General features: G+C 45.7%; 1 protein-coding gene across 3 annotated transcripts in view; it reads right to left on the bottom strand.

Annotated features, from left to right (window-relative positions):
- LOC137657767 (thiamine pyrophosphokinase 1) overlaps positions 1-17,559 on the bottom strand; it is a 360,313-nt gene that overhangs the window by 38,469 nt on the left and 304,285 nt on the right. For all 3 annotated transcript variants that reach the window (XM_068392266.1, XM_068392265.1, XM_068392264.1), the window contains one exon: positions 15,437-15,747. In XM_068392266.1, the coding sequence (XP_068248367.1) occupies positions 15,437-15,747 (311 nt within the window). The remainder of the gene's footprint in view (positions 1-15,436; positions 15,748-17,559) is intronic.

Consider the following 17,559-nt stretch of genomic DNA (forward strand, 5'->3'; position numbering starts at 1 on the left):
CAGCCATTGCAGTACCTCTATGAACCATTCTCTCGCGGGCCAGAGCGGAGCCAACCAACGTCAGCCGTGTCCCTTTGCGAGAGGAGAACTTCTGAAGTACCCTGTTGACAATCTTGAACGGCGGGAATGCATACAGGTCGAGATGGGACCAATCCAGCAGAAAAGCATCCACGTGAACTGCTGCTGGGTCTGGAATCGGAGAACAATACAACAGGAGTCTCTAGGTTATCGAGGTAGCGAACAGATCTATGGTTGGCTGACCCCACAGGGCCCAAAGTCTGCTGCAAACATTCTTGTGAAGGGTCCACTCTGTGGGGATGACCTGACCCTTCCGGCTGAGGCGATCTGCCATGACATTCATACCGCCCTGAATGAACCTCGTTACCAGCGTGAGCTTTCGATCTTTTGACCAGATGAGGAGGTCCCTTGCGATCTAGAACAACTTCCACGAAAGAGTCCCTCCCTGCTTGGAGATGTAAGCCAGGGCTGTGGTGTTGTCAGAGTCCACCTCCACCACCTTGTTAAGCTGGAGGGACTTGAAGTTTATCAAGGCCAGAAGAACCGCCAACAACTCCTTGCAATTGATGTGAAGTGTCCTTTGCTCCTGATTCCATGTTCCCGAGCATTCCTGTCCGTCCAAAGTCGCACCCCAGCCCGTGTCTGATGCGTCCGAGAGGAGACGGCGGTCGGGTTTCTGAACAGCCAAAGGTAGACTTCCTTGAGAAGAAAGCTGTTCTTACACCACGCGAGAGAAGACCTCCTCTCTTCGGAAACAGGAACTGAGACCGTCTCTAGCGTCATGTCCTTTATCCAGTGAGCAGCTAGATGATACTGAAGGGGGCGGAGGTGGAGTCTCCCTAACACGATGAACAGGGCCAGCGATGAAAGTGTCCCTGTTAGACTCATCCACTACCTGACTGAGCATCGGTTCCTTCTCAGCATGCTCTGGATGCATTCTAGGGCTTGGAAGATCCTTGGGGCCGACGGAAAAGCCCGAAAAGCTCGACTCTGAAGATCCATACCCAGGTAGACAATGGTCTGGGATGGGACGAGCTGGGACTCCTCAAAATTGACCAGGAAGCCCAGTTCCTTGGTCAGATCCATAGTCCATCTGAGAATCTCCAGACAGCGACGACTTGTGGGAGCTCTTAAAAGCCAGTCGTCTGACGGAGCCGGACACAAGATCATGGTACTGCTGCACAGTCTGTGAACTGTCAACCATGGGGAAGCGAGGAAGTACAGTGACAACCCGAAGCTGTCTAGACTGTCTGGGTCGTACAGACAACTCCTTATCGGGTTGCTGAGGTTGCCGCACTGCGTCACAACAAGTCACTTCTGCTGGTTGTTGAACGTCTTCCCAGTGACACACTGACTCCGTAAACAAAAAATCCTCTAACAAGGACTAAGCTTGGACTGCATGTCTTGCAACACAGCTCAAGGTCTATGGGAGCAGGTGTGGTAACAGACGGGGTTAGCGACTGAAGTGGAACCATTACCTTCCCTGGAAGCATGTTATGCTTAAATAAAAGTCCATAGGAGGCTACGCAGCTAAAGGCTCCTCTCCAAATGACAGAGTCCTCAAGGGAATATCAGAAGGAGGGAGAAAAGCACTTTCTCATCTACAGGGACCATATCCGAGAAAAGCTAAGTTTTCTCAGTGAGGGTTTCACTGGTGCAAAAGCAGCAGACTAGAAGGCAACGTTATGAAACTGCTTGACAGTCTAGTGAGTTGGCAACAACCAAAGATGTGTGACTGAGAAGCATGCGGTAAGGTATGCAGAGCATGCTGTATGTAGAGCATGCTGTAAGGTAAGCAGAGCATGTTGCATGGAGTGTAACATTTCTCAGAAATTCCACGACCAGTGCTAGATTGAGTAATATCGCATTACTGTCCATTGAAAGTGCACGTGCCGAGGGAATTGATTTAGACTGTTTTGTTGATGAATTTGATAGCCGGCATGATAATCGTAGAATTAAGCTGCACTAAATATACGTACTATAATCTACTTCACCTCAGGAAAGGGAAACTCGCCCTGTTGGCAACACTGCATTACTTCATGCATGCTTGCATGGGGTTTTAATATCAACATAATATTTACATTACATTCATAACTCATGATTCATTTTTGTTTTGAAGATATTTTTGCCATATTATTGCGATTTGTTAAAAATATATTGCAAGGAATACATATATATTTTTTTTTTTTTTTTTTTTTTAAGTAATACGAATAACCTCCATTATCATAATGTTTGTGAAGGCATACATGTATATGTTTTACAAATGCAAGTTATGAAAGTAATGAGGTGTTATTATTGTCATTTGTTATTTCAAAGTTGAATGGGAAGAGGCTCAAGCTGAGGAGAAAGTGGCAGATGCATGCGTTGAGGTGGCTGACTCATAGCATGAGGTTCCTGCCTCAAGAGTTGCGCTTGCCTCAAGGGTTGAGGTGGTTGCGCAGAGAGAGGCTCTTGACTCACGAGTTGAGGTTCTTGAGGTGTGAGCTGCGAGAGTTGAGGTGGCGGCTGCGCAGAACGCGGCTCCTGTCTCACGAGTTGAGGTTCTTGAGGTGCTTGCCTCGAGAGTTGAGGTTGCAGCTGCGAGAGCTGAGGTGGCTGCCTCAAGGATGGTAGAGGTTGTCGTACCTCAAGAGGTTGCTGCCTCGAGGATGGTCTTACTGCAAGAAACTCTTGTCTCAAGGGAAGAGGAGGTTGTAAGGCATAAGGCTCCTGCCCCCATTGTTGAGGAGGTTGCTGCGTGGTAAGAGGCTCCAGCCTCAAGGAAAGTGGAGGTTGCTGCACAGCGCTGGTATCTGGCAACTCCCAACGCGGCAGCTCACGCATGGAGGTAGCTAGAGGAACCTCAACCTCATACGTCTGGCAGATTGTACTGCGCAGAGGGGGAGGAGCGTTCGCAGGAGGAGGTGTATTAACCTTCTCTGCCTGAAACTCCTGCATCAACACCGCAAGCTGAGACTGCATTGTCTGCAGTATAGACCACTAGAGTTTAAGAAAGACAACAACAAACGGAGCTACTGTCCGTTGAGACTGAGGGTCTAAAACAGCTGGTGCGGCAACAGACGGAGCTACTGCCTGTTGCGATACCACCTTGTCTCTCTGGGAGGTGTGCAGTTGTCGTACTGCAGCAAGTCCGAACTGACCCAGGGCTAATGGCTACACCTAGGAGTTGGACTTGTGCGGAAGGGACCGACTTGCACTTAAAAGCTGCAAGATTTGGTCCATGGTTTCTGCGAGAAACCTCTTCCGCAGACGAGGAATAAAAGGGCTCTCTCGTCTTTGTGTGGGTGGGGTGATCACGTCGGCAACGTGTGTAGATACACCCGAAACCACGGAGGGAAAACGTCTGTTCGTCGATCAAGGCCTGCTGAACCCATAAGTCCTTCGACATTACTTCTCCCCTGGGCTTGGGAGCTTGTAAGAGGTCCCAGACTAGGCGAACAACTGGCACGAACAGACGAACCCTCGAACGCAACACTGTAACACTTTGCGTTTATCACTTATCACTTTTGATTTTCTGTTTGCACTTATTTCACTGAACTCGAAACTTTAAGTGGTTTGTACCTGAAACACGCAATTCTATCCTTCCTTAAAAGTTAGTAATTGCGAAAACAGAATTACAATGTAACAGAAAAATCTAATGAAAGATAAATAATTCAGTGGCTGGAAAGAGACTAAACACTAGATCAAATAAACTACGTTTAAAATCTCTCACCGCATAAAGCTTGAGAACAAGAATAAAACTCTAGAAACGTTTACCTTCTTCCCCTAAAGAGACTAGGGAGAAGAGCAAAAACGATAACAACGTTACTCGCTTGAACGAAACGTTTATCCTCCTCTCTCTCCCTCCGTCTCTATCTCTCTCTCTCTCTCTCTCTGACTTAGAACCTGAGAGAAGAGCCCAATCATATATATCGTTAAAACATATTATTGTTAAAGGAAAAAAACTGAAAGATTTCCCAAATAAAAAGTTCCTTTATTAGAATTAAAACCATTAAGCTAAGAAAGAATGAACAAAACGCTAGAAACGGTTTACTCTTACTGCAACGTGACACCGTGAAAATTCTCTCTCTATCGTAACGATAGAGCGCAAGTTGAACGTTCTGAACGTCAACAACTGCAGAGACAAAACAAAACGTTAGTTCAACTTTGAAAACAGTACGAGACTATCAAAGAAATTCTTTCAAAAACATTAAAATAGCATAATATGTTAACAGGTAAAACCGAAATGACGGGCTCAATGTTAATTAACTTCGGTACCAAGAAAAGACCGCCTACTATTAGGAAAGGTCGAATATAAACAAATATAAAAATTAATTTTAATAAGTTTATAATAAAAGGAAGTTAATCGAAGAGGCCTATAAAAGGCGGAGAGATATAAAATAAATCTATAACTTTTGTTAAGCAAAATTAAGAAAGAGAGTCTATATTCTCTTAGACACCAACACTTCCGTCTAAGGGAAGGGCCGGCCATTTAAAAGTGAAAGAGAGTTCATACTCTCTTCGTCACCATAATTAATCAAATTAATTCCAAAAGCTAGCTAAGCTAATGATAAAACTTCCTGAATAGCGAAAGCTAAACTCTAGAGCAAATACATCACCAAATCGTGAGCAAAAAACTCCAGAATCAACAGCGTATCCATGTAGGTCTAGCCGGAGGCACGACAGAGGAAAAATTGAGGTGGTGTCAACAAGAAGTACTGCAGTACCTGGCCACAGGTGGCGCTTGTGAGTACACCCCCCTCTTGTATAGCGATCGCTGGCGTATCCCTTCCGTAGAATTCTGTCGGGCAACGGAGTTGACAGCTACATGATTATCGGGTAAGATTAATATTGAAAACTATGATATCAGAAATGGAACATATCAATTCCGATGCAATCCATTTCTGATGTCATAGTGTACAATGTAATATACAGTAGGCTATTTTATTGTTTGCTTTACCTAATATTTACAGTAAAATGTAATGTATTTGCCTACACTGTGTGTGTTTTGTGTGATGTAGATGTACAGGTACAAAAGAGAGAGAGAGAGAGAGAGAGAGAGAGAGAGAGAGAGAGAGAGAGAGAGAGAGAGAGAGAGAGAGAGAGAGAGAGAGAGAGAGAGAGAGATCAGATGTTGAGCAGTAATCGAATGCACTGTTTTTGTTTGTTTATTTAAGAGAAACAATTATTATCGAGATATTTATGTTCGTTGTTTATAAAACAAGCTGTATTTCTGTTCAAGAAAGTATAGATATAACATACTGCACAAGAGATGACACATAAAACGTAGCATCATGCTTCAAAAAAAAAAAAAAAATGTGTGGGCTACTCAAGTCGTCTGAACGAAAACAACGAACACTACAGTAAGTAGTTAAGCTGTACTGTAGTGATATTACTGTACATATATCACAGTAATACAGTATACTCTACATTATCAGTGAGTATTAGATAACAGTACAATATTACTAGAGAGGAACATCTATTATTATACAGAATAGTAAGGAGATGATGATGACTCGGTAAATAAATTTATCTACTTTACCACAATAATGTACTGTATCCTTTCTGTGTCCTGTACATAGTGTACGTGTGTACAAATGTACTTTACACTGTGTATATGATTATAAACTATTATAGAAACCAAATTAAAATATTAGACAGTATTTACTGTGTTAATCATCAGATCGGGCACCCGCTCCTAGCAAGGGGCAGTGACATTTTAGGTTAGGAATTAGCCCACCCTAGTACAGTATTTATTCGAAGAATGAGGACAGACTGTACGGCAATCTACATTATGTAAACGTAGGCTACGTGCGTGGTGAATTGTCAAACAGTGCAAGTAGTTCACACAAAAACATCGAACACTTACAGTACAGTTAAGCTGTACTGTAGTGATAGTACTGTATATATATTACAATAATATACACTACAGTATCAGTGAGTGTTATATTAGAGAGGAAGAACAGTGTTTTGCTGTTATAAGTGTATGATGACTACTATATTTGATGGCCTACAGGCAGCACTTTGTTTTCAATATTTTTGGCTCAAAAAGTCACCGTGTGTCATATGCATCATAGATGAAGTCTGAAACCTCCTGAAGGCCGAGGCTAATCTTCTCTCTGATACTCGCTAACCCAGCTTAACTCAGTACTTTTACCTACCCTAAACTCCATGCATCCTTAACTTATTGCTGGTATTATTGTATTATAACTGGTGCTTTAAAAATTAATTCATAAAAATGAAAGCAATCTAATCTGAAATGCTGTGATTTGCATTATTAAACAACAGCTGACAAAATACAAACGTTGAGTTACGGTCAAGTTCTCAGCAACCTGTAACTTTCTCTTTCCTTAATCATTGATAAATTTAATGGTATTGTTAATAATGGTAGTGATCAAATTTAGAGTAGCATATTTATTCTTCATTAAAAATCCACCATGATTCAAATTATGCTCACTCTTACTCCAATCAAGCAACATCATCTCTGCCACATCATACTTTGTTATTTTTGACTAAACGCAAACAAAATGGTTTTCATGTTATGTGACGTGTAGGAACTTTAAAGGACATGGCAAGTAAAAATTTGTAATAAAATCTTTAATAAAAGCTCTCGGTATCATTAGTTATCATTTGCTTGTGTAAAAGCGTTCGCTTTGATTGGCGATGAAACGTAAACAAAACGTTTACTGTTTTAGGCAGTGTTTATTAGAAAAAACTTGATATAAAATTGCTCTTATTTAATTTATTTTTAATTACTAAGGATAAATTAAAGAAAAATGACAAATTCGGAGATAATTTGTATTTTTCCTAACCATACAAACATTAGCTATTTACATAGGGTATTGCTTTCGGCGTAGCTGAAATGGCGAGCCATTAGATTTTAAACGAGGGTTAACTACCCCTGCGCTAGTTAGCAGGGGTAGGGGAGGGGTAGCTAGCTACCCCTCCCCCCTCAGACACAGGTGAACTGATTCACTTCGCTTAGAGGTAGGACTTGACTTGGGGGACAGGGCTGGCCGGCAAATACATGTAAATAGCTAAGGTTTGTATGGTTAGGAAAAATACAAATTATCTCCGAATTTGTCATTTGTTCCATAACCGAAATACAAACCACGCTATTTACATAGGGTGACTTACCCCTTAGGAAGGGTGGAAAGTCCCCAGCCATACTGGCTTTGGCTTTACCCGGGGACTCAGAATCTGAGTGAGCAGCACTTCAAGAAAGAGTCCCTGCACCTCGCAAGTTCCTTGCTCCGCAAGGAGTGTGCGGCCTACATAAGCTTGTGTGTGGAGGGAAGAAGCGTGATTTGTCCTAGGCAGTCGACCTGAAGACCTTTAGATGGAATTCTGGACTAGGACTTTTCCAATACCACCTCGTCAGGGTATGGGGGACGCGACAGTATCATTTTAATACTAGGAACACAAGGAAGCATGGTTTACCTGCAGAGGTTTGAGGTCAGCTATGCAGAGAACCCAGGATGCTGCTTTCCCCAAGAGAGGGGAGGATGAAGAAAGAAGTAAGGGCCAGACATACCTCTTTCAATCATGCAGTCTGACACCGGGTAACAATGCCCCCAATCTTCTGCTACCTGTCCATTAAGGAGCCTGAGGTTAGACCAGCTGTTGTGTAGCCACCACAGGCCGATAGAAAAACGTATCGAGGCTCCTGTGGGTCACGTCCTGCAGGTAGTGAGCTGTGAAGATCGTCCGACACTTCGACTCCAGTTTGTAGCACCTGCGTCACAGAGTAGTCGTCTTAGAGACATTGCGATGTCTCTGACATCGAGTGCTCTAAGGCTACATGATGGAGGAGGCGAGATGGATGGTCCTAGAATCCAGGCTGCAAAGGTATTCCTGGTGACCCTCCTCTTCGCCCTTCCTGTGCTCCCCAACAGGGCTGCACGTGAGGACGAACTGCAGCTGTTCTTTAAGATAACACCTCCGACTCCTTGCTGGGCATAGTAGGAGAAGGCCTGGGTCATCTGTTACAGAACGGAGACTCAAAATCCTGAAGGCGTCGAACCGAAGGTTTGGGACTCCAAGACCTTGAGTCTAGAAACCGACTCAGGGACGAACCCGAACGTTACCTCTCCCTATCCTCTTGAATGGGCGAAGTCGTACGAGAGACCATGAAGTACGCTGATACGCTTGGCCGAATCCAGAGCGAGCCGGAGCACCGTCTTCTAAGTAAGGTGCCTGTCCGATGACTAGCGTACTGGTTCACAGGGAGAAGCCTTAAGATCCCTAAGAACCCGAGCCATGTACCATGGAGGAGGTCTCACTTCCAACTGGGTACAGGTAAGTTCGTAGCTTCGTATGAGCGAAGAAAGATCCAGCGAGGAGGAATTGTCTAACCTTAGAGCCAGAAGGTCAGGCTTGAGGCTGAGCGATAGGCTTTACCGCCGAAAGCAAAAGGCGCAATGCCTCCCGCAGATGGACAATAACTCCGCTAACGCTGGAATACAGTAGTGGCATCGAGGGGAGAGATACCTCTCCCACGACACCAACCACAGAGGACTCTACACCTCGCCTGGTGGACCCCTGCGGATGACTTCGCAGGTGTCAAGACATCCGCTGCGCGACCTGTCGCGGAACGCCTCTCTCAGTAAGGAGATGCTGGATGGACTCCAGGCATGGAGCCGAAGCGGAGCTACGGCTTGTGGTAGATGTAGTGGTGTGGTTGCTATATCTCTTGTCGTGGGGAAAACTCTCGGGAGTTCCATCAAGGGATGCAGAAGGTTCGAAAACCACTCTGCCTGATGCCGTACCGGAGCTATCAGAGTCACCGACAGGATGACCGAAAGTCTGGTCTTGTTGAGCCCCCTTTCCCCACAGACCCAACGGTGGCAAGGCGTAGACGTTGATGTTGTCGCACCGATGTGGGAAGACATCTCGGCAGGGTGCCTTGGGGTCCGGGGCTGGGGAGAAGTACAGCGACAGCTTGAAATTCAAGGTCGTCGCGAACAGGACCACAAGGTCCGAGCTTGCTGGCTACTGGGGGTTCCAAAGACCACTCGGTACTCTCTACCTGCGATGCTCTGTTCCGACTGTCGGAGAGCACATTCCTTGTCCGGAATGAAGCGAGCCGATAGAAGTATTGAGCGGACTTCGGCTCATCTCAGTATCTCTACTGTAGGATGGGAGACTGTTATGAAAAAGTACCTCCCCGCTTGATGAAAAGCAACTACCGTGGTGTTGTCGCTTAAGGAGTGACTCGCCGGGGCCTGTTGGGACTGTTGATGGCCAGAATATGGCCTTCATCCCTAGCCAATTGATGTGGAGGTACCCTTCTAGCTCTGGCCATAGGCTTGAGATCCTTTGGTTCAGAACGTGCCCCCCCCCCCCCCCCCCCCTGTATTGACGCGTCCGAGGACAGCATCAAATGCGGAGGAGGGACGAGAAGATCCACTCTTTAGCAAAAGCTTCGTAGGTCAACCACCACTGCAGGATCCCTCGTTCGGCAGGTCCCATAGGACCAGAATGTCTGGGGAATCGTGGTCTTGATTCCACCGGGATTTGAATCGCCAAAGCAGGAGACTCATTCCGAGGCGAGTGTTAGGGACTAGAGGGGTCAAGGAGGAAGGTGACCTAGGAGGCGTAACCAGAAAAGGGCTGGAGACTCTCCTCGCCTGAGGAAAGGTTCTCCTACTCTCCTCCGCCTTGCTATCCTGTCATCTGAAGGGAAGGCTTAACGGAGATTGGAGACTAAATTTAAGCCTAAATATACCAGTTGTTGCGATGGAAACAGAGAAAACTTCTCGAGATTACCATGATCCTCAGATCTTGGCAAAGTCCCAGAGGCTTGTTTCGGCGTTGAAGAAGGGTCGATACCGAAACCGCCCGGGTAACCAGTCATCCAGAAAGCGAAGGAGGCGGATGCCGCTCCTGTGTGGACATGAGGGTTTGGGATGAACTTCCTGGTGAATGCCTGCGGAGCTGAGGAAAGATCGAAGCACCGCACCTTGAACTGGTATATCTGTTGCCTAGGCTGAATTCCAAGTACTTCTTGTAAAGATGGATAGACTGGGATCTGGAAGTACCTGTCTCTCGGATCCAGTATGCACGTGAAGTCTTGTGGTTTCCCTACAAGTTTGATCGAAACTGTTGTAACATACTGACCGAAGTTTGTACGACAAACTTGTTCAGGGCTAAGAGGACGATGGCGGGTCGCCAGCCTTCAGGCGCTTCTTCAAGAAAGAGTCGTTTGAAGAACTATGGGAGGAGCCGTCAAGAACCTTGGAGAGCATCCTTCTAGATCATGGTCTCGCCCTCTGCCCGAGGGGCTAGCCCCTATGCCGATCCCATGGTATAGGGGCTCAGCGACACTGGATTCGCTGACAGGGGAGTAAGAGATGCTACGAAACGGGACACGAAACCCCTGGCTGATCATGGAGATCATTCAGGAATCGGCCCCGAGTTGCTGCCACTTGAAGGCGCAAATCCAGGCATACCCCCACTGGGGGATGTAGGTAGGGGTTGCCAATCCTAGCATGTGCGGCCTACGCCGCCCCCTCTAAGATTATTGCCCTCCCAGAAGGGCTCCTCGCCCTTCGTCCCCGACGGGAGGGGGGAGGCTGCATAGACACCTTGTCTAGCTGCCCGTGCCGGTTCTGATGTCCTAGGCTGAACAAGGCTGTAGAAGTTGAGGTGCTGGAGGCTTTTAGGGACTGGAAAAAAGCGCCTTGGAGGAGCAAATCGTGATAAGATTCTTCCCACCTCTCAGTTGCTCGTTCCTTGTCCTTGGACTGAAACAAGCCCCTTCCAAGGATGGAAGAGAGAGTCTGGGTTGCCGAAATCCACGGTAGGGACCAACGAGAGAAAGCCTCTCGGTCACTGCATCTCAATGCTTCAACATCGAGTTTGTCCCCAAGTTCGACACTTGGTGTCGGGAAACGAAAGGTGCATGTGTCCGAGAGGAGGAAAGTTCCATAACCTTCCCGGAGCTACCTTGTATAAAACCTCGGGTCGCGACCGGATGGCCAGAGACTCAAGCTCGACGATCAGCCACGAGGTGGCCTGCCTGGCACCCTTCGCGGATTCCTCCTGGTTCAAGATTCCCGAAGATGAAAATGTCACCTGCCCGGCGGAGAGTTTCTCGAGGGAAAAACCCCGGAAGGTCCGTTGCACGGAATGGTGGAGAGGAAGAGCTAAATCAGGCTACCCCATGGTCTCGAAGTATTCCCGCTGTTGACAACTGACAGAGGCAATGTCAGCAGCCACCGTTGGAGAGAAGGGAATCGGGCGATCCTGAGGAGAGGGATGATGGGGCCTGCCTGAAGAGGGAGAAGAATGTTACCCAGACTCTTCTGAAGATTCTTCATGGTTTATACATGTCATGCTCTGCACTTACGAGGTGAAGATCGTGACTATGATGATCTGAAAGTACGCGCTCCAGAAACACTAGCCAGGTTGCCCGTGTTGCGAAAACCCGACGGGAATCGCGGTCGAAATCGCACTTGGGAATCGCGGTCGAAATCGCTCTTGGCGCTCGCGCGATGGTACAATCGTTGGTTCGCGCGCGGGCGAACACGTGTGTGAGGACGCGCGGGTGCTGTCGGAAGACCGAAAAACGCGTAAGTGAGCGATGGCGCGATTGGCGAGCGATGGTTCATATCAGGAGATGGCACGTCGGCGAGCGATAGCGCGTTGGCGAGCGATGGCGCGTTGGCGAGCGATGGCGCGTTGGCGAGCGATGGCGCGTTGGCAAGCGATGGCGCGTTGGCGAGCGATGGCGCGTTGGCGAGCAATGGTGCGTAGCGACCGATCGCCTACAGGAGAGCCAACGCATGGCCGCGTACGGTGATCTGAAGCATGGGCGCGTTGAAAACGCTAGCGGGCAGGCGAAGAATCGCGCGCGATTGCTAGGAGATCGCCGGCGCGTAGGAGATTGATGAAGCGCGGTTGCGCGGCCAGAAGATATCAGCAAGGGGAAGAACCAGATGGTGAGGTTGCGCATAATAGCGAACACTCGTGGGCGAGAACAGAAGACTTCTCGTGGGCGCGTGGGTGCTCAGAGATTCAGACAAATCTAGAGCACAGAAGATCGTCGGCGAGGAGGTGAAGGAATCAAGACTTTCGCCTCCACCCACATCTGGAAGCTCGTGGAGAATGCTGGTGCGCCTTGCGCACATCAGGAAGAGGGCGAGCAGATGTGCGCTGGCGAGAAGGCGAACGAGGGTGTAAAAGAAGGAACAATCTCCTTGCCTGTCCCTAGATCCAATGATCATGGGCGCGAGGGCAAACGTTGGCGTGCATTGCGCACATTAGAAAAGGGAGCACAGATGTGTGCTGGCGCACAGGTGATCCTGGGCGTACAGGAGACCATTGGCGCCCAAGGCGAGTAGCAGGAAAGGGCGTCCAGAAGGGCGCTGGCGAGCTGAAGAGGGCTGGCGCACAGAAGGACTCAGAGGCGCAGGTGAGCGCTGGCGATCAGGAGATCTACGGCGAGACTCAGCTACAGGAGATTGCAGGAGAGAAGTCTGGAACACAGCAGGAGAGCGCAAGAGCACCACTGCGCGCGAGCACGCAGGAAAACGTGGGCGCGCAAGTAAAACCTGGCACTTAAGGGACTTACCCACAATGTGGAGTAAGCCCTTAGCCCCGAAGGGACTGGTGCTCGTAGGAAACGAGGTACGTAGGCGCCCACAGCGCATCTGCGTCCAGGAGAAGGTCTAGCAGGAGGATCCTCTGCGGGGAGGGTGAAGATGAAGACGACCACAGGCAGGAGCACCATCATCAGACCTCCGAAGAGGAGTCTCTGTAGTGAACTCCCCCAAGGGGGAGAAGCACTCGCAGGAGAGACCGTGGCATCAGCTGCCCACGAAGGGGACTGAGCCCTCAGCAACAACAACAACTACGGCAGAAGGAGACCTCCGAAGAGGAGTCTCTGTGGTGAACTTCCCCCCTGGGGAAGAAACACTCGCAGGAGAGACCGTAGGGCTCAGCTGTCCCCCGAAGGGGACTGAGCCTTCAGCAACAACAGCAGAAGGAGTCCTCCGTAGAGGAGTCTCTATGAGTGTCCTCTCTCGCGAACGAGAGAGGAAAACTTCGTAGAAGGGACTGAAGATGGAGCCCAAGGGCCGAAGGGTCAGCCAGTGACCTAGGAGCCAACCTCCGAAGAGGCGCTCCTGCAGCTGCTCAGCCCCTTGAGCGTAGCTGCGGGTGAGACCGCTCAGCACCAAGAGCATAGTCGCACATAAACTATGGTCCGAGAAGTAACCGCTCAGCCCATTGAGCAAGGTTACAACCAGGAACATATAATAATTATTAAAGGTAAGAGAAGTTTCCCCCGAAAGGGAAAGAAACTCAAACCTGGGCAGGTAACCTCCCTCGGAAGGGAAGTTACCCACCCAAGGAGGCGAACCTCCTGAGAGTTCTAACATGAACTGAAGAGCTGTCAGGTGCCTCGGGAGAACTACCAGGAGAAGGAGACACGCCCCTGACGAAGTCCTATAGAGGAGGCAGCAACAGCCGACTCCCTGAGTCCCAACAAGACAGCTCTGCTTCGTTGTCACATTAGGCAAACGGAAAACAGATCGTTAACTGTGAAAATAAAAAGTAATAGTTAACATTCATTCCCCCGGGAAGACTCCGAAGAGGAAACCCGAGGGAAAAGAACACAAGAATTACATAACAGGCAAGAGCCCTCAATCCCACCTACACTCACGGGAAGGGGGAAGGGCGAGAACTGTAACAAAAACAGAATTATAAGTTATAATTATGCAATTCATTAAAGAATGTTCACTAAAAGTAAGAACGAAACACCCCGAAGGGAAACGTTCTAAAAATCTTTAAAGTTAACAAATACAATTAGCTTTAATAATAAAAAAATAATTGAGATAACAAGTACTGTGTAGCAACTCCACCCGAAGGAGGAGCTATCGTAGAAACGTAGAAAAAAGTGAACGACCTCCAGAGAGAGAGAGAGACCGTAGTCAAACAACACTCTCGCAATCCTACGCTGAACCCCACCTTCCCCGTAGGAAAAGAGGAGAACAGAATAATAAGTCCAGCGATGACGACTCCCCACGGTGCCCGTGGAAGGAGGCGACCGAAGGACCAAGGAAGAGATTGCGGCCCATGAAAATACATTGTAGTGGCCTGACTGCTGGCGGCCACACGGTGATATTGTACACACACACAGCACGAACACTGAAAAGGAAACTTACTGATTTCTATACTCAAATATATACATAAACATAAAAATATGTTTACATATATATATGAGTAAAGAAAGTAAGTAATTAAGTAAAGACAAAACAATAAATGGCTGCCATGCGAGGACGGGAACAGAGACATCCGTTCATCGTCTGAGCCATAAGCGAAGTGAATCAGTTCACCTGTGTGTGAGGGGGGAGGGGTAGCTAGCTACCTAACTAGCGCAGGGGTAGTTAACCCTCGTTTAAAATCTAATGGCTCGCCATTTCAGCTACGCCGAAAGCAATACCCTATGTAAATAGCGTGGTTTGTATTTTGGTTACGGAACAAATTAATAATAGCATTATTATTACAAGCCAATACTTGGTGAAATATCTGTAGCTGTAAAAGCTAACTTATACACAGATCTGTATGTGTCCATTTGTTCGTTATGATAAGTGATGAAATGTAAACAAAGCAATGATTTCGGTTTTATGTGGCATACTGGTGTGTTTAGCAAAAGCATGATATAAAATACTTTATTTAATTTATTTTGGATTTTTAAGTATACTGTACATCAAAAGCTAGCCTGTACACTCATAGTTTTGTAATTCACCAATCTTATAAAGCAGATATGACTCAAATTCATTACTTCTGAAATGAGGGTGCGTCTTATATGCCCATGCGTCTTTATAGGCTGTCAAGTATGGTACAGTAGTGTCAAGAACTGTACTGTTGCCTTACTGACTGTACACTTACAGATATGTCTTCATTTAATTACAAAATGCTTTTAACTTTGACAGAAATCAAGTAAAACCAATATTAGGTAGTACTTAGTGTGTTAATAATTCGCGCATAGGCAATAGGCAATGAGTTGTTAGGTTAGGAGTTATCCCATCCTAGGGCAGCAAGTATTTGCAAATTTGCGCCTGTTTCTGTTACCTAACCCTCGTGAAGTGTGGGAGCTGATTGTAATACTCTTAAGTAAAGAGCATAAGGTTTGTATACAGTGTCGAAACAAATTGCTATTGTAAATGTGAATAAAAGTACTTGAAATAACAATCCAGGAGTATAAAAAAAAAAAAAGAGTGTATATTAATTATAATAAACATATTCCTTAAGCCACAGTTTGCTTGCATACACAGTACTGACTAGTTTAAAGAAGTTGGTTAGGTCAATCTAGTACCCTGGAAGAGGTGTTATTCTAAATGGCAGTACAATTACCAATACAAACAATAAATGGTAATTTCTAATTTATGTGCCGACCTGGATCATTTCTCTTCCATAAATGCACACTTCTTACCTGTATATTACTATTGGTGATATATTTTCCCAATTCTCTAACAGCTTTGGTGAAATCTGTTTCCTCTTGATTTGGTGTTGAGATGATGCTGACACCAAGTTCTTTGTAATGTTTCAGCAAATCAGGATGAACGGAGTCAAAATCCCCAGAAATAATATGAGGAAGAGGGAGGCAATCAGATTCCTGAGAATTACTATCACAATTCAACGAGGATTTACCATTCTCTTTGGTAGACACAACCTGGATATCTTCATTTCTAGAAAACTTGTGGAAACAGTTAGTTGCTCCATCAACACATACTCTGACAGCAGCTGGAAATAATAAATAAGAAGGATTGTTTACTTAGAAACATATAATAAATAAGCAGGATTGTTCACTTAGAAACATACAATAGACAAAGATTATCATAAGTTAGAGAACTGACACTGGTCTTTCTTTGTGCTATGTACATCTAGCACCATACCGATTGAATTTAAATCTGAAGACGGTACAAAATTTAGATTAAATATAAAAGCCACCCATTTCTTAAAGAACGATAAGTGACAATTTAGAATAATATGAAAGAAATAAAGAATAAGAAATTTAGGGTCACTAGTATCAATATCACAAGCCACATGAAAAAAAAAAGACCAATGAAAAAAAAAAGACCATCAATATGTGACAATTTTTCCACTTACATCAAAACTGAAGGCTACCACAAAAACAAACGGATTTTGAGCGAAGCGAAAAATCTATTTTTGGGTGAGGTAGCCATGTCGTCCTGGTGGAAGTTCCTTCATTAGTAGCTTCCTAGGTATATTTGACTACAGTGATATATCCCAGAGAATTTACCAAAGGTATCCAGAATTCTAACTCCCGGAGCGAATATCCCTTAAAATTTAAAAAGGGATATCGCGTATATCAGAGGACGTATTCTTGACACGTCTCATAGCTATCTACACCCCCAATAGCGTTTTCGCTTCAAGAGGGAAAAAGTGGCAAGAATATAGGAGAGTCGTTAAAGAGGCGATGCTCTCGACACTCCTACTGTACTGTAAATAGTGCGCTGAATCGCAACCGCGAGGCGCCACCAAGCCATTCTTCGTAGCTTTGTAGGTGTTGCAGATACAGTACCATAGGGAGGGATACATTATCTTTTTGTCAAAAAGAGGGTGGGTCCATCAGGACGACATGGCTACCTCACCCAAAAATAGATTTTCGTTTTTTGGGCTCACGCCATGTCGTCCTGATGGAAGTTTACCAGAGCATTAATGTATCTGAGGATTTTCAATATTGCCGTTATCTCGAGATAAATATTTCCTATTTGGTCTTCTGGACCAGAGACACTTGATGTTACCGTTATACATCAATTATCTGATCATAAAATATGTCAGTTCTTCCTGCCCCCTACAGGGAAAAGTCTAGGTAGACTTTAGGAAAAATCCCAAGGATTGTGAGTTCAAGGAACAATCTAGCAAACAGTATGTATATTAGTGTCATTATATACGTAAAGCATAGTTTGTACTTGGATGGTATAGTCCTGTATAGGTTACTGAATCCTCCCGAGTCTGGACATAAAGAGACAGACAGGTTTGTATACATGTAGGAAACCTTAAATCAGTAAGATAAACAGTTAGTACAATCAGTTCTTACCTGTTTGCTTGGAATGGTAGAAACCATAGTTCCCCAATATTTCCTTAAATATTAAGAGAATCAAGGATGCTCTGATTTATACATAATTTCGAATATTTGAGGCGAAAGAGACGCAAAGATTCCTTCTATTGTTTATTACAAAAATAGAAATCATGGTTGTACGTACTGTAATCAATTACATCTTACGCTGAACAATTCTGCGTAAAAGCATAAATAGTATTAACAGAAAATAAAAGTTTCACCTGAAAAGGAAACATTAGCCACTCAAAGGGAAATATAATATTTCACTATGTATGCTGTTATTACTAGGAACACTGTGCATATAAGAATGCCTGGCACTTGTGTCAGCTTATTATGCTTGATGTCACCTGTATAGATAGAACAGTCTATAGTGTCTTCCTAAACACAATACTCAACATGATATACCTTAAAAGTCTATCATGTACACCCTTCACTAAAAGTCCCAATTAGTGCACTGTTCTTCGCAGTAA

Source organism: Palaemon carinicauda, chromosome 18, assembly GCF_036898095.1.
Source record: "Palaemon carinicauda isolate YSFRI2023 chromosome 18, ASM3689809v2, whole genome shotgun sequence".
NCBI lineage: Eukaryota > Metazoa > Arthropoda > Malacostraca > Decapoda > Palaemonidae > Palaemon > Palaemon carinicauda.